Source organism: Pungitius pungitius, chromosome 4 (genome assembly GCF_949316345.1).
Source record: "Pungitius pungitius chromosome 4, fPunPun2.1, whole genome shotgun sequence".
In the NCBI taxonomy this organism is placed as follows: domain Eukaryota; kingdom Metazoa; phylum Chordata; class Actinopteri; order Perciformes; family Gasterosteidae; genus Pungitius; species Pungitius pungitius.
The window spans coordinates 1,115,160-1,140,706 of NC_084903.1; the positions used below are offsets into that span (position 1 = coordinate 1,115,160).

General features: G+C 42.3%; 1 protein-coding gene across 1 annotated transcript; it reads right to left on the reverse strand.

The window, feature by feature from the left end:
* Positions 1-3,421: 3,421 nt before the first annotated feature.
* On the reverse strand, positions 3,422-13,373 carry pepd (peptidase D). Its single transcript, XM_037451782.2, has 15 exons — positions 13,242-13,373; positions 11,269-11,452; positions 10,661-10,788; positions 10,331-10,394; positions 9,418-9,465; positions 8,811-8,872; positions 8,304-8,348; positions 7,333-7,408; positions 6,679-6,725; positions 6,169-6,237; positions 5,789-5,866; positions 5,493-5,641; positions 4,876-5,060; positions 4,127-4,318; positions 3,422-3,730 (listed from the first exon to the last, which is right to left on the reverse strand). The coding sequence occupies exons 1-15, from the start codon at positions 13,256-13,258 to the stop codon at positions 3,587-3,589; spliced, it is 1,488 nt and encodes a 495-aa protein (XP_037307679.2). The 5' UTR covers positions 13,259-13,373; the 3' UTR covers positions 3,422-3,586.
* Between the last annotated feature and the right edge of the window lie 12,174 nt (positions 13,374-25,547).

Below are 25,547 nucleotides of genomic sequence, written 5' to 3' on the forward strand. Positions count from 1 at the left end.
GTATCCAGGACTCATTCTTTAATCATCACACACACTCTGTGTTTGAGTGTTTCATTCATCTCAGCGGGGTGGGAGGGGTTGGTTAGGGGGCCTTACATGGTGGCCCCTGCCATCCCTGTATGAATGGGTGAATGATGATGTTTAGTGTTGTGGCGCTTTCAGTGGTCCAAAGATTTAAAAGGAGGTGTACTACTTCGAAATAAAATTGTATACATTTTTTACTATTAATACCTTTCATTGTTTTTAAGAAAGCCCATTTTTTATCAATACAGGGAGAGATTTTAAAAGGTGTATTTTGCCAGAACAATCAGTTCAATATTTTCAAGCTTGTAACCTTTGTAAAGAATTTAATATTTGAACAATTTTAGTATATAATTAAAATTGGTAGAAATAACTATAAATACATATTATCATTATTTCAATCATTATTATAGTCAATACGGGCGGGTCGTGGGGAAGGAGGGAGGACTCAGACGCAGAGTTTTTAAAAAGAAAAGGACTCTAATAGTCAAAGGCAAAACTCAAAATCTCCCCAAACCAAAAAAAGGGCAAGAAAACAATAAAGAAAAACACAAGGACTTGAAAACAACAAAAGACTTACATGGCATGGGGGACTTGACGGGACACGTACCAGGCCCTCTGACATCGACATGCAATGACGCCACACAAGACAAGAGACTCACAGGGCTTAAATACACAGGGGGGGCGGGGGGGGTGCAGGTGATTGGACACAGGTGGAAACGATCAGGCAGACAATCACAGGGGAAGACAGGACAAGGCAGGAAGTGAAGGTTCCCAGGAACACAAGAGACATGAAACTACAAAATAAAACAAGACAAGAACCCAAACCGTGACAATTATTATTAATCGTATTACCTTTATTATTATTTATAAATAGCAGCCATAGTATTCCAAAGGTCCAATGTTTGTTTATCCAAAAGACATGATGACTTGATGCATCTAAAATGTCAAAATGTTTTAATATATTTAGACAGTGGAATGACAAGTAGTGTCCAGATTAATATTGAACTTTGTTTATTTAGTTCAGTTTGAGAGAATCTGCTACTAAAAAACCCCCAAACTGATTGTAGAGTAATAGTTACTGTGTGTTTGTGTATGCATGCTTTATACTATTGTATACAAAAAAGAGACATTGTAAAAAAACAGACTATATCTTTATATCTTGCTCTGTCTGTCTGTAACTTTTATATATTTACTTTATGATGTACTGTGACTTTTTTTTTTTAGGAACTATGCTGACATTTAAGACATTTATTTTTCAGGTGGTAAATTTCCTGTTTTCTTTTGTTCACCATACCCTGACCTTTAGAGAACCAACATTATATCAATACATTGTATACTATTCCAGGAAATGGCTTTTTGTAGGACTTACTACTCTTTACTATAGGCTCACTTTTCCAAAATACAACCCAATAGCTGCCAACACAAGTCACAATGCCCCCTGCACCCTGAAGTGTGCTGATGATGAGTCCTTGTCAACGCTGGTAGTTTAAAGATAGCTGCTGACTGCTGACTGCGGCAGTGTTGCAGGAGGCCGCTTTCCACATTAGCGAGTGATGCACAGTGAATCTCGGCGGGCCAGGTGACCCACTTCTTATCTCTTTGAGTGTATGTAAGCGCTGTGCTGATTTCTACATTCGCTCACATGTTGCTGCCAGCTCCTCGTGGCCAAAGGACGACGCCCATTAACGTTGTACCATAAAGAGCCACAAGAAGGCCCCAGAAGGTCATTTGTTGTGTATCCTCCATGAGCATTGGTGTTACTATCACAGCCCTGGTTGAGGAACTTATCTTTAGAGAGATCATTGGTCACGTCACGTTGCTCTTCCAGATAGTGTCACCTCCTCTTCCTCCTCCTCCTTCTCTACATACACCAGCTCATGCTAACTTCTTACAAGGGCTTTCTTATGTTGTGGGAAATAAAAGGAACAGATCGTGTATTTGGCAGCAGGCAGAATATGAATAATAAACACACAACAGAAACTGGAAAGCCTCAGCAGCAAGACGACATAGACTTAATGAAAATAGCTGCTTTACTCTATTTTATAACACCGCTGACTACTGAGCTGCAACTAAGCAGATACCAGACAGGTGGCGCGTCAATCAACTGTCAATCAGCCCCATGAGCTCAACATAAAAGGTTTAAAAACGATTTCAACCTTTTTATTTAGATTACCATGGAGCTGTCTCCCTGTCCACAGTTTGATGCGTGTGGTCTATTGCAGAGTTAATACATTGTGTCAAAGAGTTAAACGCGTTAAACCCAACGTACCGATGCCAGCGGTGGTATTTCCCATCGGCATGTACCGTTATACATGTCAAAGGTACATGCCGCACCGTTTCCTGTCCCGCTAACTAGTCTTCTTCACAATATGCGATGCCGGAAATGTATTCTTTTTTTCTATCGATATCGAGTGCTTTTTAAAAGTAGGAAAACACACCATCCAGATAGAGGAAAGTACCTATTTTAATTTTTCTTGTTGGAATATGCAAGGATTTAGAAATTAAAATCAGGGCCATAATAAAACGACCACACATTTAATAAACGTTGCAGGATATTGAATCCATGGCAACGTCTAGATCTATTTATCTATATACAGCATACAACTGGATGTATGTGCATTTAATATTAAATATGATCTAAACTATACTACTCTGTGTGTGAGCAGAGGTTCAATATATTTGGTCAATTAGCACCCCCACCTGGCAGGTTTAACTTCATACTCCGAAAACAGATCACAGAGGGAAATTAATGATATTAATGTATTCATCTGAGAAGTACACAATACACAGTTGAATAAGTGGTGTATGCCAACGTGCGTGACATCTACGTGTGGATCAGAAAGCGGCAATGGACCTCAGCCCTCAAGTGGCACCTGCCTTCAGGAAACGGTACATGCCATTTGAACAGCGGCATACCACTCCTTTTCCAACAAGATGCACCGCTAAACCCAGCGGGGGACCACTCCTGCCATGGGTACATGCCGCTGGGTCACAGAGGCAAAGCCCCGGCCCCAGAGGCTCTCCTTGAGGCCAAAAAATAACAAGAAAATAAAAAAACAGATTTTTATTTTTTGTGCAGCGAATAATCTTTCAAAGGTCAAATCACAGGTGCCCTCACATGTGCCCCCGCCCCTAAAGGTAACTAGAATGATTGACAGGATGCACCTCTTTCCATCATGAGACCTTACTATGATTGTTTCTAACTCACTCAACATACTATGCTGTGACATGTGTTTCCACTTTTTCCAACAAAATATATTTTTTTGCCAAGCAGACTCTATCCTACTTTTTACAACATACTGCACCCTGCAACTTTTTTGACACTTTACTGTGGCTTTGTTCTTTTGCTATAAACTAAGGGCTCGTTATCACTAAAAACAAACACTTTTGCACACAGTTGAAAATTAAAAAGTTTATTTTTATATAGTGCGACATAAGAAAAGAGTTACGTTTTTCAACGAAATGTATTTTTCCAGGAGACGTGATTACTACAAATACTGATTTGTGTCTGATTGATCTGCAGAAAGCAATGACGTCACAGTTCTTCAGAGTGAGACGTCACTCACAACTTGTCACCGGTGACGACGGGGCTGAAGGCTTTTTCAGGACTGGCCATGAAAGCCTCGATGTCTTCCACAGTGCGAGGCACGCAGGTAAGCAGCTCGATGCCATCAGCTGTCACCGCGATGTCATCTTCGATGCGAACCTGCCGAAGGTGGTGACACAGAGGTCAGATCTGTGGCATTCAGTTATTAATATTAATATTAATGAAATAATATTCATCTTTTTGGCGTGACCGTTAGAACACTTCTCAGTTTCAGGAACTTTCAGGTTCCAAAATGACCAATTTGTGTGACCACCAAAACAACGTTTAAAAAGAAACTACGCTCTACAGGCACCATTCAACAAATTGCCAAACCATTTCCCTGCTGTAATATATTGTAGAAGTTTCTTTGCATAACTTTAAACTTTAAATGGACAATTCTCCATCTCTAGGCTTCTAATCTTTAGAGGACAAAACAAAACAAAAAAACTTTCTTTAACCCTTTCTTGTGAATCCAATCCAACAAACACAAGCAAAAGAAGCCGTGAGCACACTGACCCCTCCGAAGCCTCGGAAGCGAGCCAGCACTTGGCTGTCGAGGAAGCAGTTCTGGGCCGGGTTGGCCAGGGCCTGGTCCAGCAGGTGGTTGATGAAGTAAATGCCCGGCTCCACGGTGAGGACCATCCTCTCCTGCACCGGACGGCCCATCCGAAGACTCTTCAGTCCGGGCTCGTCGATGCGCTCGACCCCCTTGGGAACGAACAGCGCAGTTTATTGAAACCCCGGCAACACACGTACAAAGTGACCCTTGTGATGGTTTGTGGTTTCCTCCTTTGGATGAATGACAGTGTAGACTTGACGCGAGGCGCTAAGCCTTCGGAGTCACACTGTGAATAGAGATCAATGGTGACGGATCGTTTCGGTCTGACTGTCTCACTGAACCGAGCCGACTCTTTCCCTCTTCGCCGCGTACTTCCCACGGCGCCACCGCCTGCCGTTGAATACCCGGAGGTTCCTCGTGCTACCTCTACCTTCTGTGGATTAACGGTCTTCTGTATTCAGCTGTGCAAAGTGCATAACTGTAGAAAATCCTCCACCACGACCTGGGTGTTCAGAGTTTAAACAGCACCTGCCCCTCGGCTCTGCTGCCCTCATCCTGAACCTGTAGCTTGGCCTCTCGCTTGTGCACCGAGCGCTCTCTCAATTATTGATGAGCCGTCTATGCTGGAGAAACAAGGATGTGTTTTCTCTTTATACACTAACCAACGGCTGAATGCGATCTCACAAGTCCCGCCCTCCATGCCCACCTCAGGGTATCCTCCCACGTCGTGGACGTCGATGCCCAGCAGGTGTCCCAAGCCGTGGGGCATGAAGACGGAGCCCATGTGAACCTTCAACATGTCCTCCACGCTGCCCCTCAGGATGCCGATTTTCACAAGCTCCTCCAGGTGGATGCGGTCAGCCAGGCGGTGCATGTCGGTCCACCTCACACCTTCAACACAAGCCGCTTCGTCAAGGAGGGACACGAGTTTCTGTCGCCCGGACTTTCATTTTAGGGTTACTGTGAGTATGTGAAACCAACGAGGATGGTCCATTTATATGAAGTTGTTGTTAATGCTCGTCATCCATTAAACCGGGTCAGAATGTACACATGGAATCGTGTGGGTTCATCAGAAAGTCATTCAGCTCAAAAGAAGCTAAAGCAGTAAAACAAGAGGGACTCTTTCATCATCAACAACAAGTCATGTCATGCATTTTCATATTATCACGTCTCTGAAGATTAGGCATTATTTCAGGTCTTCACACTAAAAAACATCAAAGGAAAAAGTTCTCTCTCTCTCTCTCCTGGTCAAGTTAATATGAGGCCGAACACTTTATGCCGGTGGTGTGTACTCAATAGCTAAACTGAATAAAAGATGACAACCTGGTTTGATGGCCGCCATGACAGTTCGGGAGGATTTGAGGACGGCCTCATAGACGGCCCTCTGGTCCGCGGTGAACTTCCCGTTGGCCGGGAAGGAGCACGTGATGTCTGAGGAGTAGCAGTAGTACTCTCCTCCCATGTCGAACAGACTGAGGGGGACAAGATTTCAAAACGGATTCAGCCACAGAATCTACGTCTCTTCAACGGCCTTTAGGAGAACTTGTAGGGCTTCAGAGTGGCCTCCTCAACACAATCAGGAGGGGCAATCACAGATGAAAGTGTTGACAGCTACTCACCACATGTCCCCTTCCATGATGGTTTTTTCATTCGGAGCACCGGCATGGCCGTAGTGCAGAACGGAGGAATTATTTCCCCTGGATAACAGATAAAACACAGTGTGTGAATTGAAAAATACATCAGCTATAACTCCAATCAATCGAACCTTTGAAAGTGTTGATTTGAAGCCATTAACCACTAATCCCATGTAGTACTAATTGGCCTTTAACACACAAGGCCAATGCGTCATTAACGACAGGGTCTCTGAATTGCTTGTCCATAGTCCAGATGAGTAGAGAGAGAGCAGCACTGGTGCAACTCATGCTCTGCATCTCTGGAGGAATCTCATTCCAACTTCAGTTAGAGAAGATTGACGAAAAGAAATCTGGCACTGCCTTACGTTCCACAGATACAGGTGTATGAAGTGTGGCGCATCCCTCCCTTGGTGTAGCAGTAGTGCTGGAAGAGGCTGCAGAGAAGATTACAAAAAAAAAAGAAAAGCAGTCTGTAGCACAGCAGAGATCAGTTGAAGGAGTTTCGCTGCCCTCTATCTGACTGCATGCTATTTAAAAATACATTAGGCCCTTCTTCTTAAATCATCACATGTCCCAGCACAGCAAACATGTCTATGGATCTGGTGCCTCTGACACAGCAAAAGGACATCCCCGTTATCACAGCTGCTCGAAAAGTGAATTAATTAAAATCGGCCTGTTTGGAAGTTCCGTGGCTTGTTGACCTCATCAGACCAAGCGGGAGTCCCTCACATGGCCTTGGCCCCCCCCTCCCCCTGCAAAGCACTCAACCCTCAACATGCGCTGTAGTCGGCAGCCCAACTCGGCAAAATTCTCTACGTTGGTGTCCCAGGATTAGGACACAGGACCCCCCCCCCCCCCTCCCCCCGCCCACTTACCTCTCCATTTCATACTCCTTCTGTCCAGGTTTCACATTCTTCATGATCTACAGGGGGGTTAATATGTCAGTTAGATTAAACTGTTATGGTTTTTAATGCAGTGTCAGCGATCGCTCCTTCAAAGTAGCAACAAGAACCTTCTCTCTGAGCTACTTTAGGACTTGACAAGTCTTGTTTCTTCCCCAATTTCTTCATAAAATGCTTTATAATGAAGTGTGTATTTTTTACTCAAGCATAGTCTACACAGGATTCACAACACATCAACATAAAGAGACAGTGACCTCGAGCTCTTTCTGATTTTGGAGGGCGTTTTCTGTTTTTCCTGCAGCCCTCTCTGCAGAGGTAAAATATTGCTTTAATGTTAAAGCTTATTGGTCAAAGGCTATCTCTGTTACCAACCCCCCCCCCCCAGTAACTGGATGAAGTTGAAATCAATAAGCATCTAAACAGTTTACAGCCTCCGAGGTCCACGAACCCTTTGGGCGAGTTTTAAACTAAGCTGCCTGATACTTCCGTACTTTGAGTGTCGTTTGTCCATTTAATTGGATATTCTTTCTGCTCCTTTCTTTTATTCTTAAACTATAATAAACTGAAGGCATTGCCCATTCAAACACACTCTCACATGCTCCTTCTGATCCCGATAAAGGATCTCACCATTTTATGGGCTTCACTGGAAATCCTGTTGGTGTAGCGCAGGACCTCCAGCTCCATATCAGTCTTAGTCAGACGGCTGCACACAGAGAGAGCCACAAGTGAGGGATCTGCGCTGCCATTTCTGCTCCATGCACCATGCTCCATGCCACTTTGTCACATGCACAGCCCCAGAACGCACACGATTCATTTATTCCATTCCCACTGAGCTAAAAGGAGGAAATGGGGACCTTTACTTTAATTCACCTTTCTAATATAGGCACCTTATACATAGAGGATACATTTCAAGTATCCATATTTCCCAGGAATATTGTGTATAAATGAGATCTGCCGGGAACCTCTTTCAATCAACTGCTGCAAGGCTACGGAAACGGTTTCTAAAGTAACCAGAGGTTGATTTAAATCTAAGCCGAGAGACAACGTTTTTTGCCCGGTGATATCACCATTTCTCACTTTCGCCAGGAAAGCATCAGCTGGTCCTTGATACAATAATGTAAGAATTTCTACAATAACGGAAACAAATAAATAACAGAAGGCAGTGGTAACCAATAGTTACACTAATGAAGGGCCAAAAAACACAGCCCGTTATTAGGAGAGCCTTGTGAGCTCCGTGCAGGCGAGGCGGCAGAGGGGTTCAATCAACTCTCCCTCCCCAGGAGATGTGCCCCAGAAGCATTCCTCCTTATTTCAGAGAATGTCAATTTATCTGGAGAGCGCAAGCTCTAATGCCAAGGACAACCAGGCGAGCACGAAGTTCATTACGCCTGTGCAGGCCGGGGGGAAAATAAAACCAGCTGAAGGAAAGCTCCCCTTTCTGATTGCAGACACACAATTACCTCACTGGGCAGCTGTTGTTTGCCAAAATCTATGATTTGAAACGAGGTAAAGTCCATCTGAGGACATGTTGAGGTAATGAAGGGAGAGAGGACAGGACAGTCTTGTGTATAATATTCTGAAGCACTTTAGGTACTTACCATTCCACAATGACTGGGTGTAGAAGAGTGTTGTTCACTTTGAAACTGGAAGAAAGAATAAAAAGGAACATGAAAAATGGAGTGAATCTTATGGCTATGTTCTGCTTTTATCCCCTTTCACAGGTTGTCAAAAAAATAAATTCCCACTTGCAACGTCCTCATACCTGACATATCTCTCCAAATCTACGTAACCTCAGTAAACATTTCTATGTTCTTACAAATCAAATGCAATTTTGTTCAGATGTAGGTTCAAAGAACAGCACACTACTTATTTTCAAAGCAGTTAAGGTCAGAACAGAATAAAGAAGCGAAGAGAACAATAGTAACGTTGCAAATAATTGACAATAACAAGCTGAAGTGAGATTGTTTGCTTGGTTCAATTATTTTTAGATTTGGGTTAATCAGAAACCTCCAGTGCAATGCATGAGAATCTATTGTGTCCTCGGTTATAGCCTTCCTCTACAAAGTGGAACTACTTCAATGCAAAGTGGCGCCAATTAAACGTACCGACTTATTCCTTCAAAGGAGGCTTCGCGGCAGATGCTCCCGCTGTCGGTGTTCTGACCTCGCTGCATGGAGAAGAACACACAAAGGGAAGTGAAACAGCTGATGACTCAGAACCTCTGTGTAGCTGGGTAGATGGTGAGCATTTATCCTCAGACTGTGCTTTACATAAAATATAAAAATGTAGGTCTTTTAACATTGTAAAAATTGTTAAGGATTCAGGCAGATGTTTTGTGGCTGTTAACTACTTGAGCTCATGTGTTGATTGGCTTTACTTATTGGGAGGACTGCAGGATATTTGAGAAGAGATTTGAAATGTTTGACTTAATTTCTACCATTGTTTACTTGTTCTGGCTGAAGTGTTTGTCACATGATGTGTTCATGGGCCGTGGGAAAAATATGAAAACTGTTGCGCCAATGACTGTCTCAACAGCAGTGGAATTTTGGAGAAAGAAGACCAAGTTCACAGGGTTAAAGACTAGCATCCTCGACTCGGTTCAGTGAAACCCTGGAAAATTGGTCCAGTAAATCGCTCATCTGACACGAAGTAAAACCATGAACCACCAGCTGTCCAATCACGCGAAAATACAGGGAAACCACATGGGCTCACCAGTGTCAGGAGCACTGCTGGTCTCCGGTTGGACAGGACATCAGCAATCTGCAAGGAAGCCGACGGCATTCATTAGAAGCAGAGACAAGCAGCGTCAGCTTCCTCCTGCTCCCAGTCTGCAGGTCAAAGGTCTCTGAACGTCGGATCAGATCCCGGAATCAGCACTCAGAGACGCTTGTGTTATTTCAACATTGCAATTATAATTAATACAAATCGAATCGACTAAACGGGTGTGTAAAAAAAAAAAATGTATGAACTGGCTCCGATTTCAGGGACTTCTTCACTGAATTCTGAACGCAACTGATTTTCACTAAATTGAAGAGGCATTAATGTTGTTTTTATTCATAACACCCGCAAGTGTTGAACTGTTGTTGCTGAAGAATCAGCTGGTGATTGAAGAGATAATTAGCACATCTTAACCAGTGAATAATTAAGGAATCTTCTGGCAGCTGTGACGATGTGAAAACACCTCGTCGCCAGGATGAGTCACGGAAAGGTCGCAGTGTAATAATAGAAATGAATGTAGAACGTTATGTGATCATTTTCAAACAGAGACACAGGCAGGCTGTTATATGGAAGTCAGATTAAATTATTTTTGATTTGTTAACACGCACACCCCCAGAAGTGCTCTGGAGATGTCAAAAGCCCATTTAGCTCCCCTGGGATTCTGCTGTCAACACCGATAGACTGAACCCTTTTCCTAAACTCTCAAAATAGGCAATTATAGACGGTCTGAGCAGGAATGTATCATTTTTGTTTTAGAGATTGGATCTGTGGGTAAAAAAAAAAATCTAAATATCAAATAATTAAATTGTACCTTTATATATTGAAAAAAAGTTGTACGGAGTCGTATTAACTTCCTTAGAAGGTGAATGAACATCAGTTACTGAATAGGGAAAAAAGACACACTTACATCACAGGTGTATTGCACTTCATCCACAGCATACTTGTCTTTGAAGTGTTCTTTGGGAAAGATCCTGTCAACAGATCCAAAAGACATTAAAAAAACAAAACGGTAAAGTCGACAAACACAAAGACTCATTCAGTATTTTAAGAGTCAATCTCTAGAAACAGATGCATGCAGAACTGAACTTGTAGGCATCACCAATAAGGATACAAACACCGATATAATGCGTTTATTTGGGTGCCCACGACTTTGTCGGCCCTCCTTCACAAGCTACGGCTCGCGGCCGTGGAGATTGTTGGCCGAGTGCGCCGCTCTTTGAAGATTAGTGCGACTCACTCTCCCATCCAAGTGGCGTAGCTTTCAGGCAGTTTGGGAACAAAAAGGATGGATTTGCCAGAGTCCACATCAATGGCTCCAAAGCAGTCGGGCTCGGTTGTTCCAAAAGCCCAGTGGAAGAAAGACTCCTGCAGAATTGGGAGAATCAGACAGACCATTAGTGAGGGGGATTATCAAAAAAAAAAAAAAAAAGGTACCTCTGGTCAGATGATGACAAAAGTAGGAACGAGATGCTGTCCTCAGAGAACCGGTTCACACAGGTGAATGCAGAGCTCGAACAAAACTCATTACGTGCCCCCTTTGCTTTCGGTTCAAAGCCAATTACAGAGCGGGGAAAGAAGAAAATGAGATCACGAACACAAGTGATTTCTCTGCAGAGTGGCTGGCCCACATATTTTTGACAGAGTGAAGAGATTAACACACCGCCGTAGAAGCTAAGAACTGGACTTCACTTGGGGAAGGAGGGGATTTGGCAGCAGCAGCAGCCACACAAGTGACTGACACGGGGCGTGCTGGAGGGACATCAACTTGCTGCTTCCTCTGGGATTGTAGATGGATGGACAGATAACACATAGACACAGACCCAAAAACGAGCCGAGATCCGTTACCTGTCTGAAAAGGAGGTCCGTGTCCGTGCAGTACCTCTGCTTCTGCTCCCCTCCCTGCAGCAACACCAGGGACTGCGGCACCACTCCGTCTTTGCCTGACAGCGCTCTGCACAGTCGGCGGCGGTTCTCGGCGAACAGAGCGGCAGACACCCTCAGGGTGTCCTTACCCAGCCAGTAGAGGGCTCTGGAAGGACAGGGAGACGGGACGGGAGGACAGACGGATTACGAAAGGTTGGAAGGACAACTGAAGGATTCTGGGTCAAGATCAGAGTTGACTGGTCACACATTGCACGAGGCCTCAAATAATTCTGGCATTAACTGAATCTCAATCATTCAATGATCCGAGCGCTTGCTATACATGATAATGACATCCAAAGCTTCAGTTGCAAATTCAGGAAAGGTATGTTTAGATGTTGGAAGCCAGGGGAGGGGACCCATAATGCTTTATGTTCTCTAAGTGCATGAACTGCGACTCAACCAGTCTTCGTAAACAGTTGTATGGACAGGGAGACACAACCTTGTAAGCGATACGCCCTTGTTATAAATGACGGTCTTTGGCCCACGGGTTTGCAGATAAGATAACAAAACATGTTTGATTCAGCCCGGATCATACCAAAGGTTAATCCATAACCTAATAGCATTTTGTGCTTCACTGATTTCTGGATCATATAAAGCTGGATAGCAGAGTTTCCAGGTGTAACTGCCACACCTTACCAAAGTGAGGTGGTAAATTAGGATTTTAATGAAGGAAGTACACATAATCACGCACCACACTGCCAGCCAATCACCCTGCAGGGGAATAGCTCAGGAACCACAATCAGATCTATTGGCCATTGATGCCTTTGCATACATGGAATTTGACTCTGTTTTATCCTTTGCTCTCCACAACAAGAACAAGACAAAACAACACAAAAAACAGGTGTAAATATAAATATTTATCAACTATACAATATATATACACACACACACACACGTTTAAAATGTATAGTGTACTGTTTTTTTTTTTAGTGTCACATAATGTCATGAGATGTTTGTTCCGACCTCTGGCAGAGATCACCTTGTGCTGATAACTTTATGACCACCCCAGCAGATAGCTGGCCCCCGTCATCAAATGATCACACCAAGTCTGCACGGCTAGTTATTGTTCCATGATCGCAACTTGATTCATCAGCAGTTATTTTATGTTCCTGAAACACAATTATACTGCTGACGAGCATTAAATCACGCACGTAACACAGGTTTGGCAGAGACACTATGCATGTGAAAAGCTACATTATGCTTTACTTATAATACTGTAAAGAAAAATGATGACATCCTCGACTATCTCATTGACACATTTATTTTTAAACACAAATCGACTTCCTCACATTGTGATGCACAAACAGAAACAGGTATAACGTTAATTCACGATGGATGTTGGGTACTTCCCGTCCCAGGACAAAACGCTTGAAAGAATTCACAGCAGGAAATAAATGGGGGTTTTAAATCTAGCTAACTTACGTATGCTTAGTTTAGTTTCAACATTCAGAATTTAGAAGTACGCTTAATGAATGAACAGATTAAAAGTGGTAAAACTGTGCTATCTCTAGGTTTTTTATAGGTTAAAGTCTTTGTCAGCCTGTTGAGAAAACGTCTTCTTTTTACAGAGACTGCGTAATGAATTAACAACTCTGCTCCAATGGAAGTTGTGTAGAAAGTCGAAAGAACAAAATTAAACACGTCGTTATGGAGTTTGAAGGAGACACAGTAACGTTAGCAACGTCACACCTCTGCATGGCAACGGCTTCGTTGTCAGCCTGGCTCACGAGCTTGTTTCTTTTTTTAATTGTTTAACGTTAGCTCAGTGACCTTTTAATGTCGGCGTGGACTAAAACTAAAAATAGTCTACCAAGACTGCTCTTATCACACGAACCAACATATACACACGTTCTGTTCCGTTATAACGCTTCCAGAGAGCAGAAAACTCAACTTACTGTGGTGCAGCAGCCATGTCGATGTGCTGGTACGGAAGGTCACGTGCTCGCAGTAGTCACATGAGGCTTGAGTCAGCTGACATAGATTGTGCTGCGTTCAAGTCTTTCGGAAAAACAACAACATCTAGAAGCAGGTTACGTCGAGACGTTATTTTCGTCTTTTTTTTTTTTCATTCTGCTTCCGTCGATACGAGAAAGCAACACCAGCTAAATGAAAATACGTTAAAAAGAAAAGCTGGAAAGAATAGACAAGTCGACACAATGCAGAGACAAGTGCTACTAATCAAAGCTAAAATGCTTGTGTTCATAAATGCCACACCATTTCAAGCACTGCAGTGGCCAAAAATATACGTAGACAAAAGGGGGTATTTTTAGCTCCTTATAATATTGAATACAGCACAATATATTACAATGCAACAGGGAGCAGCAAGTACACATAAGTCAGATTTTAACCAGGTTTAGCTCCCTGTCTATTTCCTTATCATCTGCAACTATAGACCACAATATTTTTTTTTCCAATTCAAAACGGAAATAAGCAAGTTACAGGACCGTGTACAGTCACCCAGGAAAGCTGCTTTATTTTCTTTCTTTTTTTGTCATGTGCTGAGGTAGTAAAATGATCTAAGTTCATGAATATATATGAGCTCACGCAAATAGAATTAGAACATATAATCTACAGGGAAAACTATCTGTTTATGTTCATATGCATAGGCGCCAGATGTTATTAATCAATGATCTATTTAGGCCCTTACAATATTCAATACAGCTAAATATTATATAATACAATAGGGAGTCAGATTAAAAAAAGAGGACTTGCTATCAAACTAATGGACACATTTTTGCTTATCAAGTGCCAAAAGGTTAGGAAATATACTAAACACATAGGGAAGCCTTCAATTCGGCTATGAAAAATAAGACAACAGTAATTGAGAGCACTGAATGGTTTGTGTATTTTCTGGCCCTTCCATGAACCCCTGAAACTACAAATTACATATAGATTTACATAATTCCATTCCAGACTGTTATACATAAACTCAGTGGGTAGATCCTGCTAATAGGTTAATATTCTAAAAAACAAAGTGAAACCTACAGCGTCACACATCAAAGTAAAAACAGTACTGTCTCCTTTTGATCCGATTGGACCTGGTTTTTTTTTTACAGTAAAAACAGTAGGGGGAGATGCAACTCTCTTTTGTAGCACAGCAACAACAGATTTTATTAAATAATACATTTTTGTGAAGGACTACACATCTGTGATGCAGGTAAATGCATGTGGTAATTAGAATCTAGGTTATTTTAAATGTTTATTTGAACCGTATTAGAGGTTGATATGAAATGTGCCTTAAACTGTTCTGGAGGGAAAGATATGAAATCATGTTATAAAGTATTTACACACGTAATGCTTACCTATTTAAACTTGTTGAACGTGTGTGCTCGTTATTTGGAGTCATTAAAATGAACACTGAAGACTTATTTAGATTTCAGGATGTTTTTAAATTAGACTCTTAACCTTTCCATCACCTTTTCTGCCAATGTGGTCCCAGTTAAATGAGGCCATTGCCCTCTGCACATATTGCCAGATTTGAACTAAAAGCAGTTTTATCTCAGTGAATTCATGTCCTCATTGGCCACTTTTGAAAAGACCAAAGTACAATCCAAAAATAGTCATCCTTGCTTTTTCTTGCAAAACACCACAAACTTGCAGGAATGTCAAATGAATTCACAGACCAACCGATGGCTTGATTCACGCCGCGAGAATACACACTAACGTTACGCACCCACAACTTGGTGGTTCCCCGCTGATGGCCCCCTGGCAGAGAGACCGTGTTCCTGCTGGTCGCACAAAGGAAGACTCTGGGACACCAGGCGTCAAGCCACCAATGTCACCGGCCAATTCGCCTGCATCCTACATTTTATCTCTAGAGCCAGCTGCAAGTTGCAGTTGTTCAGCTCGGCTTTGAACTCCCTGCTTTCCTCCCTGTGGGCGTTGGACGTCGGCAATGGAGGGAGGAGCGTCATCGAGGACAACACAACTGTCAGGATGAGAAAATGGCCTGAAGTGAATAGAAGATGCAGGCCAGGTTAAAGCATGCTTAAATCTCTTAGTGAAGGATATTCAGAAGAAAAAGGCTTGTGACTATAAAGTTGCTCTCTGCTCAAACGATGCACAAGGCTTAACCGCTTACGTGACATTTGTTCATTCATTCTTGCCTTTAACTATTTCTAAAGAACAGTTCAGACATGTCTAATTAAATGAAGCCTCAAAAATAATCTTATTTAATTAGTTTTATTATAAATTCCTTTTACCACAGCAGCAGATTATTTATAATGCTGCTCTTGTTGTACGCTTATTAGGAGATAGACAAAAGCGATGCTTTTAGCTTCATTTTTGCTAAATATTACCATCAGCTATGCATGGAACAGCCAAACAAATGCGTGATTCCGCATAGATTTGAGAAGGTTCGCTGAACACGGTGATACTTTTGATCCGTTCCAAAGCCTTCTCACTAATGCGATACATGATAAGAATCCTGAACCAATAAGCTGCAGACCTTTTACCTCCAAGCCAGACTCAAAGGATGAATGAGATGGCTTTAGAATTCATCCAGAAACGAACCCAATGGCTCCCCCTACAAAACTGCTCCGGTCAATTAGGCAGATGGCGGAGTGTGGCAGAAGCACCCTTGATGCAGATTATTTACTCTCTTCAAATGACAAGGAGAGGATTTAATTAAAACGTAAGAAGCTGCCTGCGGGCAGATGGATTCTGCTGAGTGGCTCCTCACTGTAATACCTGCTGGTGAGTGAGACATTTGGCGTCCGACAGTACGAACTTCGGCCAAAAACGCATCTAGCCACCATAAAAGCAACAAGAACCAAGCTTTGCAGCTGTATGCCTTTGCCAACCGGACACGGCAGCAGTGCACGTGCACGTCGGTCCAAAATGTCATCGCTTCATCATTTTACCCTTTCAGATATTTGTGTGAGAGAGCGTCACAATTAGCATAAGAGTTCATGTGTAAAGGCCAAAAAGGTGTCTTGTGACTCTTGATCACTTCTTATCAGTGCGACCTTTCACTCAAAGCATTGACGGGATACCTCTTGCTCAACAACGGGTCAGACGGATGTCACGGTGGCCTTTGACCACCCTAATCATTTCACTTTGTTCTCAAGTCCAAGTGGAGGCTTGTGCCATATCGGAAGAAATTCACCAAAGGCCTTCTGAGAATGGACCAGACTGCTTCTGGAACAATATTCAAACATAATGATCCCAATTATTAGCAAATTGTTGTCATGTTACTGACACCATTATATTATTATGCCAATTAGTGTATGGGTGGCAATGGTTGGTAACAAAGCTCTTTCTTAAGATTTTTCTGTATCCCATATGCCCTGAGCAAGTTCAATTTATTCATTCATAAATGTAGTCATGGTCTCCATTTGTTATTGTGTTACCACCACCCAATTGGGCACATAAATGCGATGCAGAAAGCACTTTTCTACAAGTTGCTGTATGACAGTGTAAAGCTGTACTTAAACCGGAGAACGGAGCCAGAATGTGAATGTCAGGGAGGAGAGGTGCTAGAAAAAGGTACAAATACACAAACAAACCTTCAATACTTCAAATTCAAAGTAGCTTGAGAAAAAGCTACCTCGATGCAAGATTTCTGTCAGCCTATAGAAGGGGAACTCTGTGGACAGAAGATGTATTATGTGAGCTTATATGAAACGGGGTCTATGTTAAGAACTACATTTTACATTAGGTTCATGGTGACAGTAGTCCAAAGATCACAGTAAATGCTAATTACCTCAGGTCTAAAATATCTTCATCATCTAAAGCACTTTCTTCCTCTTCATCCGTCTGCAGTTGGATTGTGTTGCAAAGTGTCAAAGTGTGTTCTGTTATAATCACTAAATGAGTGCCAGTATGTCTTGAATAAGGGATGTTTACTGACCTTTTGCATTGCATGTTTGGCTCTGTGTGATAATAGGACCATGGAACTCTTTCACCAGATGTCCTTCCCCAATAATAATAATAATGATAATCCACAAAACTGCAGGATGGCAAAGCAAGGGAAGATATGCACGTTGGTTTACCATGCGAGGCACTGCAGGTTGTGGGGCAAAGCTAATTATTCTGATGAATTATTCCGAAACGGCTACAACTGTTTCATTGTTCGCTGGTTACAGACAGAGAATTTGCACTTTGCACTTTGCACATCGTGCTGTACAATGCACAGAATTCAACCTGCACAGAAACACTGACCACTTTGTACACAACTTCACAGAGGGAGGCTAACAGAAGAAGCGAAATGATAGCTAAAGCTGTTTGAGGTTGGAGTCCTAGTGATTGTTTGCTCCTAAGAAGATGATCACTGGACTCATTACAACAAGTCCCTCTACTCCAGTAGTCCCTCGACTCTTTGACGAACTCGTAGATAAGAAAACAGCGCAGGGAACGACTCGTGTGCAGATACACAACTGTCTCGTGAACTGTACACGTGGCGTAGTTGTGCTGCGTTCCACTGATAGAAGTAAAGATCTACCATCTCCCTGACAGTTTTTTATCTCCGAGCTATCATCAACAAACACAACCATCAAACGTGATGTTTCCATTTTCTGTTTGTCTTTCGCTTAGCAACAGCCACACATACGGGCTACTGAGATGCACCTTATGTGGCTTCACCTCCTTTGTGCTGAAAGGCAGCTCACTATTCACGTACCATTCATAACGCCGCTGGATACTACGCTACTCGTTGGCCCTAACGAACCCCTTGAACTGTGACACCATTGACAATACATTCTGCCTCGGGTACCGTATTGCCTAATTAGATAGGTGGGATTGTTTGGTTTGTTTATATTGATCATTTTTTCCCCAATATACAGTATTTGTCAGACATGGAGTAGAACGTTAACAAGAATGTTTTCATGATTGCACATCATCTGAACATAACAATCGATGGGTTTTTGTCACCTTTGTTACCTTAGAACGAGCTGCATACAGTATACCTGCCAGTGGTGTGGCTCCTTTTCACCTCCTTTTTCATTCCTCGTGGTTTCTACAGCAACCGGACAAACCAATCACTGGCTCTAGATATTGCTTTACATGTTTTGGGTTGGCCAGTGCAGTTCACGGGGAGAAGTTTCAGTAGGTAGCAATCTGCTGCCTCACAGGTTCTACACCAAATCCTCCACACTGCACCTTTAAGGTTGCTCTTCCTAGAGGGTTGCATGGTGTCTGTAGGATGGGAAACAGTATTTCGGACCACATGTGTGACAGCCTAAATGAATCATGCTTTGGCAGGTGGCATTGAACTATTGAGGTCACATGTGCACCCTTTCAAGGTCAGTGTATACTCATATGCACAGCAGGCTGCAGGCTGCACATCATCTCATAGATGTCCATCATGATATATGGTGTTTACATAATAAGCCTATGGGACACATTTGTTCACCCAACACATAACAGACATTTTCTTTAGACACGTTTATAACTGAGGAGGTGACCTTAGGAGTTGGCAGCTGGAATACATGCACGCAGACCAAGCCATCAGCACACCGACAGTCCCTCACGCACTGAAATGTAAATAACAATACTTAAAAAGTCGTGTATTTTGCAAAAACAGTGCGCGGTCATCTGAGCTTCACTGTAAGACTTCTATCCTTCAAAGTTCTGACAGCCACTACGTTTGCATCCCCAAGGGGTGCGGTGCTGGTGGCACGAATGTGACGTGCCAATTCCTCTCCATCTGCCGAGATGCCACAGCGAGAGATGAATGGTCCAATAGAGGCGGCTTTGCTCGTTTCCATCTTGTTAATATGCCGGTGAGACGTCCGCTGTAGTCAGTGGAAGCTGATCTCAAAAGGGCTGAACAAGATAAACACTGCTGTAGGAGGTAGTGGAGACCTTCAGAGCTGCATGAATAACCCTTCGAAAAGTACAGGTTGTTCTCTTTTGCAGAGATGGAACTATGAAGACAAGAAGATGTTTTCAATATAAGCCAATCCCTTCCTCGCACACCTGCCTTACGAATCCATCGGCTAAAGAGAACTGCTGCATGATCAGTCTTCTCTCCAGCAACCAGAGCAAAAAGCTTGGTGAGTAGAACAGGCGGTCAATTGCTACGTTTGATTTCTTCCAAATAGTCTGTCTAATGGACGATGCAGTTCTGTGGCAGGGGACGGTCATTTTTAGGAGAAGAGGCTGCAATTGGTGACCTCCCACCAACTTTTATTGAATCAAGATAATGAGCGAAAAATGTCAGATCTGTGCTTTGTTCAATGATTCAATGTTTTTTGATAAATACAACCGGTTTATCTATAGGCTCCAGAATGTAACGTGTTTGAAAACATCGCGTTGGGAGACAGGTGTCCCACCTGAGAGCTGCCAAAGCCTTGTGTTGCCAAATTGGACTGATCGTTCCCGATTAGGTCCCTGTGCCGTGGTACAGGCTGTTCATGGAATTTGATATTCTCTATTCTTTATCATAATCTCTCTGATGCAGCTGTCAGACTCCATGTCAGTTTTAGATTAGGTTGCCTACTGTCCTTGTTGGTCTTTTTAAGCCTGTAGGAGCGGTGGGTGAGTTGAAAGCATCCTGCATCTCAGCCTGTGTACAGCCGAAAGCCCGCATCACCAGCAAAACATGGGGGTCAGACAGCATCCCTCAACGCGTCTTTGATGAAACCATCATCAGACAGAAGGTTATTTCAGACCGCACCCATGTTGAGTACCACCTTGAGTACGCTTCAGACTCCCCCGCTTCAACAACTCCTTTGTCCATTAAAGCCCTAAAGGGCAAGCTAGCCAGAGACTCCAGATGTTTTTTACGACGTGTGAAATGTATCTGTTGGCCTGCGATAGTCTTTTATTGTACTGTATGTATCCTCTAAGTTATTGTTTGGATTTCTGCTGACACTGTAAGACAAATTGCCTTCGGGACAATAAAATCTATCAATTTATCTTTTACTCACATAAATAAACAACAATATGTTTCACAGCATAATGCACGAACAAAGCCTCCTGATATTAACATTCTGCTTACACACTGAATGGGATGCATCATTAGCGTTTTTTTATCATCAGAAAAACAAATCAGAACTGTCTTTTTTATTAATTTCCCTTCTGACGACATCAGGATCCTGGACGGATGTTTTTGTCGAATTCCAGGATAAAAGCTATAAATTGTTCATATTTGCATTCAACACAGTTTAAAAATAAATACCGCGCGATAACAATATGATCGATGGATTTAATTGTTCCTTGTGCTTTCTCTTTTATCACTGTCGACTATGTGGTGATCTCCTCGAGATGAAGTGGAACACTGCGATTGGCTCACAGACATTTAATCAAACTGGTCTGAGAGTTTGGGATGCGGTAAGATGACAGTAATCATACATCTAGATGTGCTACAAATGTGGTTTTCATTGACATAAAAAACGCTTTCCCCATGTAAAAACAGTTTGATGTCAATTAATTTCATTATTTCTTCACACTTGTGAAAGCTCACAGGTCTACATCAGACTCCGGCCACAACAAGTATCAGCGTTAACCACGTTAACCAATAAGAAACCATGTGACTGATTATTCAAGTATTTAAAAATGATGCATGTAGGTGACCTGGTCCCAGGAATAAGTCCTTACTTCAGTGTGCTCGTTTAGAAGCAAACACACAACCTCTCCTGCATGCTCTTGGATCCGTTGGCTACTGTTAATAAATCTGGAAAAGGAAACTATACCCAAATAATACATCTTTCATTAATGAGCACTGTCAAAAAGGCACAAGTGACAATGTGGGAACACACAAGGTGGTCCTTTAAGGAAATTGCATAGTTCCAGTGAGAAGCTTTTAGTGTAATAGTAGAGTTATGTGAGCTGAATGTTAAGTAGTGAAAACTGGAAAACAGTATGCATTGCAGAATGAGAGATGATAAATAAATTCAGATAATGCTATTATTCTTTATTTCAACTGCATATAAATTCACACGAATTAATTCCAGCCTTGACCTTCACACATGTAAACAATAACACCGTCTCATACTAAAATAATTGACTCAAACACCAATTCGCTGCAGGCTGCAAGAACCACCGTATGTCTCTATAACTGCCTTTCAGGAAGGTGATGACTGCGGTCGAGAAAGGCGACAACCAGTACACAAATGTGTGTGTGTGTGTGTGTGTGTGTTTGTGTGTGTGTGTGCGCTCCAAGATTAAAAAAAAAACAAAAAACACAAAAAATTATTCTCATAAAGGAATTTAAACTTCTTTTTGAAGCTGTTTAGCTTTGCGAAAAAAAGACCCAGGAGTAATAAAAGTATGGCAGATGGTGGGGAAAAGGGATCAGGTTAGTGTGGGCCGAGCCAAATCCAGATCAAAGGCTGTTCTCTCACCAGGTTAAGCAACAGTCACATCCATAACCCAGGACAGCTGTTTATGATTGAAGAGGATTAGGGACGGCACACACATTTCATCACGATTCATCCTTTCCATGTTCTCAAACTGGATTGCTCTAAAGCCGCTCACTTTAGCCGCTAAATCATTTCAATTATTACGCAACTTCTTTCCAGTGGAGGTCAACCGTCTGTGTTAGTGTTCTGGGCATTTGGCAGACCCGAGATCAGTCATTATTACCCTCAAAATGTCTCTCAGCTTTAGGGAGTAGAAAGAGTAGAGACAATTTGACACATGCTTCTCTTAATGACAATCAATCAAAGTTTAAGGACTTACTGTGGAAAATATACTGTGGAAAAACTCTTTCATTGTCATCAGCTGTCGCACTTTTGTGTGAGAGACATTTCATTAGGCTCAGAGGGAATAACCAGGGGGAGAGGTTGTGCCGTGATGTTATCACCCAATCACATCGCGGCACGCTGATATATGGAGGATACTTGAACCACAAGTGTGGATATATTCTAAATAAATAAAAGAGGCGATACACACATTGTGGAATGGTGATATTGAGAAAAAAAATTGAAATGTGCAATGATATGACATGGAAATTGCATTTAGAGATGTATTGGAATATTCTTTTTCATTTTCCATAAAAGCAAGTGCAGTTGACCTGAAGTGGGTGTAAACTATGTAACATTTTTCAGACCTTCAACTCATCCCCTTACACACCCATAACAGAATGTATAAATGTTCATTTAGATTTGATCAAATTAAGGGTTTGTATATTGTATAACTGCATTTGTTTTACCTAGCAGCAGCATTGTTCATTTGTTCAAATGCCTAAAGTGACCAATGTTTACAACAGGCGGGCGTACAGCTGGCATCCGCTTTCCCGCTCACTGTCATCCTCGTTGTGCCGGAGGCGCCATCCGTCCACAGCCGCACGCCAAAGGACGGCAGAGCGAAGCTCTTTCAAAGCACGAGTTAAGAAGGAGAAACATGGGAAAGAACGGGACGATGTGATGAAATAATAGTTATAGTCACAGCTAAAGCACCGTGCTGTTAGACTGATCAATAGCAAAGAGTTAATGTCAGTTACTGCCGCCAGAATAGATTGAATTGTATCTAATATTTGGCCGTTGTCACCATGTTGAGAGCTGTGTAGAGTCAACCGATTTTCTCTGAATTTGTAGTTCAGCACTTAAAAAGCCCTGGTAGTTTGCTCATGAAATGAAAAATCTCACAGACATAGGAGCTGTGCAATTCCATGTTTCCACATGGAAACAGCTTTAGAAAGCTTTGTGTCCTTTGGTGGTGGACATTCTTACTGTTTGATTGGTTATTTGGTCACAGACAGGCCACACCTTAAGCTGTCTCTCTTTGGACAATTCCGCGCATGTTGTACTTTATGTTCTGGTATGATTTGACAGAAAAAAAATGTTGAGATGAGAAACGGCAGATCAGCTGCAGCTGATTCGCGTTGGTTTCATCAGGCTGGAAAGGCCAGGTGTTCTGTCTGAACAAACTACAGGAGTCCTTGAGAAGCAAACACATGCACGCCCACACCCAGTCTTTATCGCTCACTCCTCCTTCCTTCTCCTTTTCCCTGACTGGATGCTGTCCAAGACTGTAATCTTCACTGTTCCTTGCTCTGCGTATTCCACATGCAAATGTGTGAGCGTTTGAAGGTCAGTTGTGTTTCCATTGACCAAAATAAATATGGCAATAACAGAGGAAGTGTTGTTAATCTCTGCTCATGCGATGTTTGAGTTGATATGTTGATGTATGAGAATGTTTTATTTAATGTGATACACTGCAGAGAAAAATATGCCAATTCAGGTCGATTAACGCTGCGTGGGGAACAAAGAGTGTCAAAACTGAAATGGAAATTGAAAAAAGCTAAGGGAAAGACTGCTGGCTGCCTTGTTCATTAGGTGCATTGTAATTCTAACACAGAATTGGGGAAACGCTACAAATGAACAGCGAAAGGTTGATACATCATCATTTTGAGTCACCGCTGTATGTTGAGTTACAACGCCATGAGAAACCCCCGCCGTGTTTTGCACTTTAACAGACAGCTAATGGTTTAAATTGTATTAATCCGTCACAATGACGTTAAATTTGCTGTTTTGCCACTCAAACACTTTACTTCTGTTTTTTTCTAAACAGCCGCACAAGGGAAAGTGCCTAAAAATATGAAGTGTAATGTATTTGCAGGCTCGCAGCGGATAGTCCTGGGTCATAAATACTCATTAGGTGAAGATAGTGAGAGTTGGGGGAGACTGGCAGATTAATGAGAATAAAGGAGTCGCTGTGCGTGCCAGTGCAACGAGTTGATAATGCACCTAACCCTGCAGAACATGCTCAATAGACAGAAACTGTGGAACACGAATGTTATTTACGCACCAGAGGGGAATTGAGTGCAGAAGTTAATTGGGGATATAGTCTCAGACTTTGCGGTGCCCCCCCCGTCCTCAGCGGCGGGCTGTGACAACTAGTTATTCATTTAGCTGTGACACTCCATCAGCACAAAATAATTGCCCCTGCTACCAGAGATAAAATGAGATTAAAATATTAATATCATTTATCAAGATAATAAATGCAAATGTTTTTTTGTGTTTTTTTATCGTGACAAAGTGTCCAAGGAAAGATATTTTTAGCTACACGAGCTGCAGTCAAACCCCAGTTGGTTTGAACTTTAAATAAATTCGTTATGACTTGTCAGTCGGTTGAATGCCTCAATAGGAATGGGTTGGATTTATGTATTGCCAACATGTGCACTGCTTAAAGTGTAAACCAGCAGGATGCTGAGTTCTCAAGGCTTTTCTTTAATGTCACACAGGGTTAGTCACACAGAGTGACACATCTATCGAGCAATTGAAGATACAGCTCTACTTATGATTTAAAACAAACCATACTTGACACTGGTTTTTTTAACAGTGCACTTTTAAACTGCAAAACTGTCTGACTTCTCATTTACTCTTATTTGGCAAACAATTAGTCTGATTGTATAGAAGTAAGAAAACGACTCTTCTTCTCACCTGATTTATTCCCTCAATACACATTTGCGACAGTTCCAGCAGTGGACCCCAAACCTCCCTTTCTGGGGCCACATCTAGCAGCTGCCAGTGCTTCAAGACAATAGAGCACTCAAACCGGTCAATAAAGATCCAACACAAAGGGGAAGAGATGCTCATGAATGCATCTTCTTTCTGTGTGAGGAAGTATTGCTTCTTCGATGTTACCAGACAAAACAACGTCTGAGAATTAAAACGTACTGTGCATGATCTTCAGCAGGGTGTTCAACTTGAAAAAAAAAAAAAAAATCATAAGACCTGGTTTAAACTAATAGAAGAAAAACTAATTAAGTCCAACCAAACTTTTAATCTTTGAACTTAATCATGCTGGATGAGGAACGATCTCATATTCTGAGAAGGATTTTACCCTTTATTAAAACCAACCTTTCCCTTCCAAGCTGAAAAAACACAACCAAGTGACCTTTATTGGTGCGGCTGGGATGATCCGGACGACCAACGGGAAAGGAAATGACCGTTTAACTAATTCTGTTTTAACAACGTGGAATGGAGCAGGAATCTTCTGCTTGGCTTGTTGTGGTCCGGATTTCTTTTGATTTAGCATCCAATCACAGATTATCTCTTCAATTCCTTCTCCCAAAAAGTCAGTGTGTGTTCAAGTGTACAGTTTATTATCATTCGGGGAAATATAGTACAGTATTTACTTATGTGGCAGTTAGAATCCGAGGCCACGAACCGTCTGAAAGCAACTGGGAGGGAGGGGCTCCTCCAAGACAGCGGCTTGAATTTGGAGGGACGTTCGGTAGAGAAAACGGAAACGAACGCGTCAGCGATGCCGCTGAGGACATTATCTCCTTCATTAATCTCCACAGACCAGCA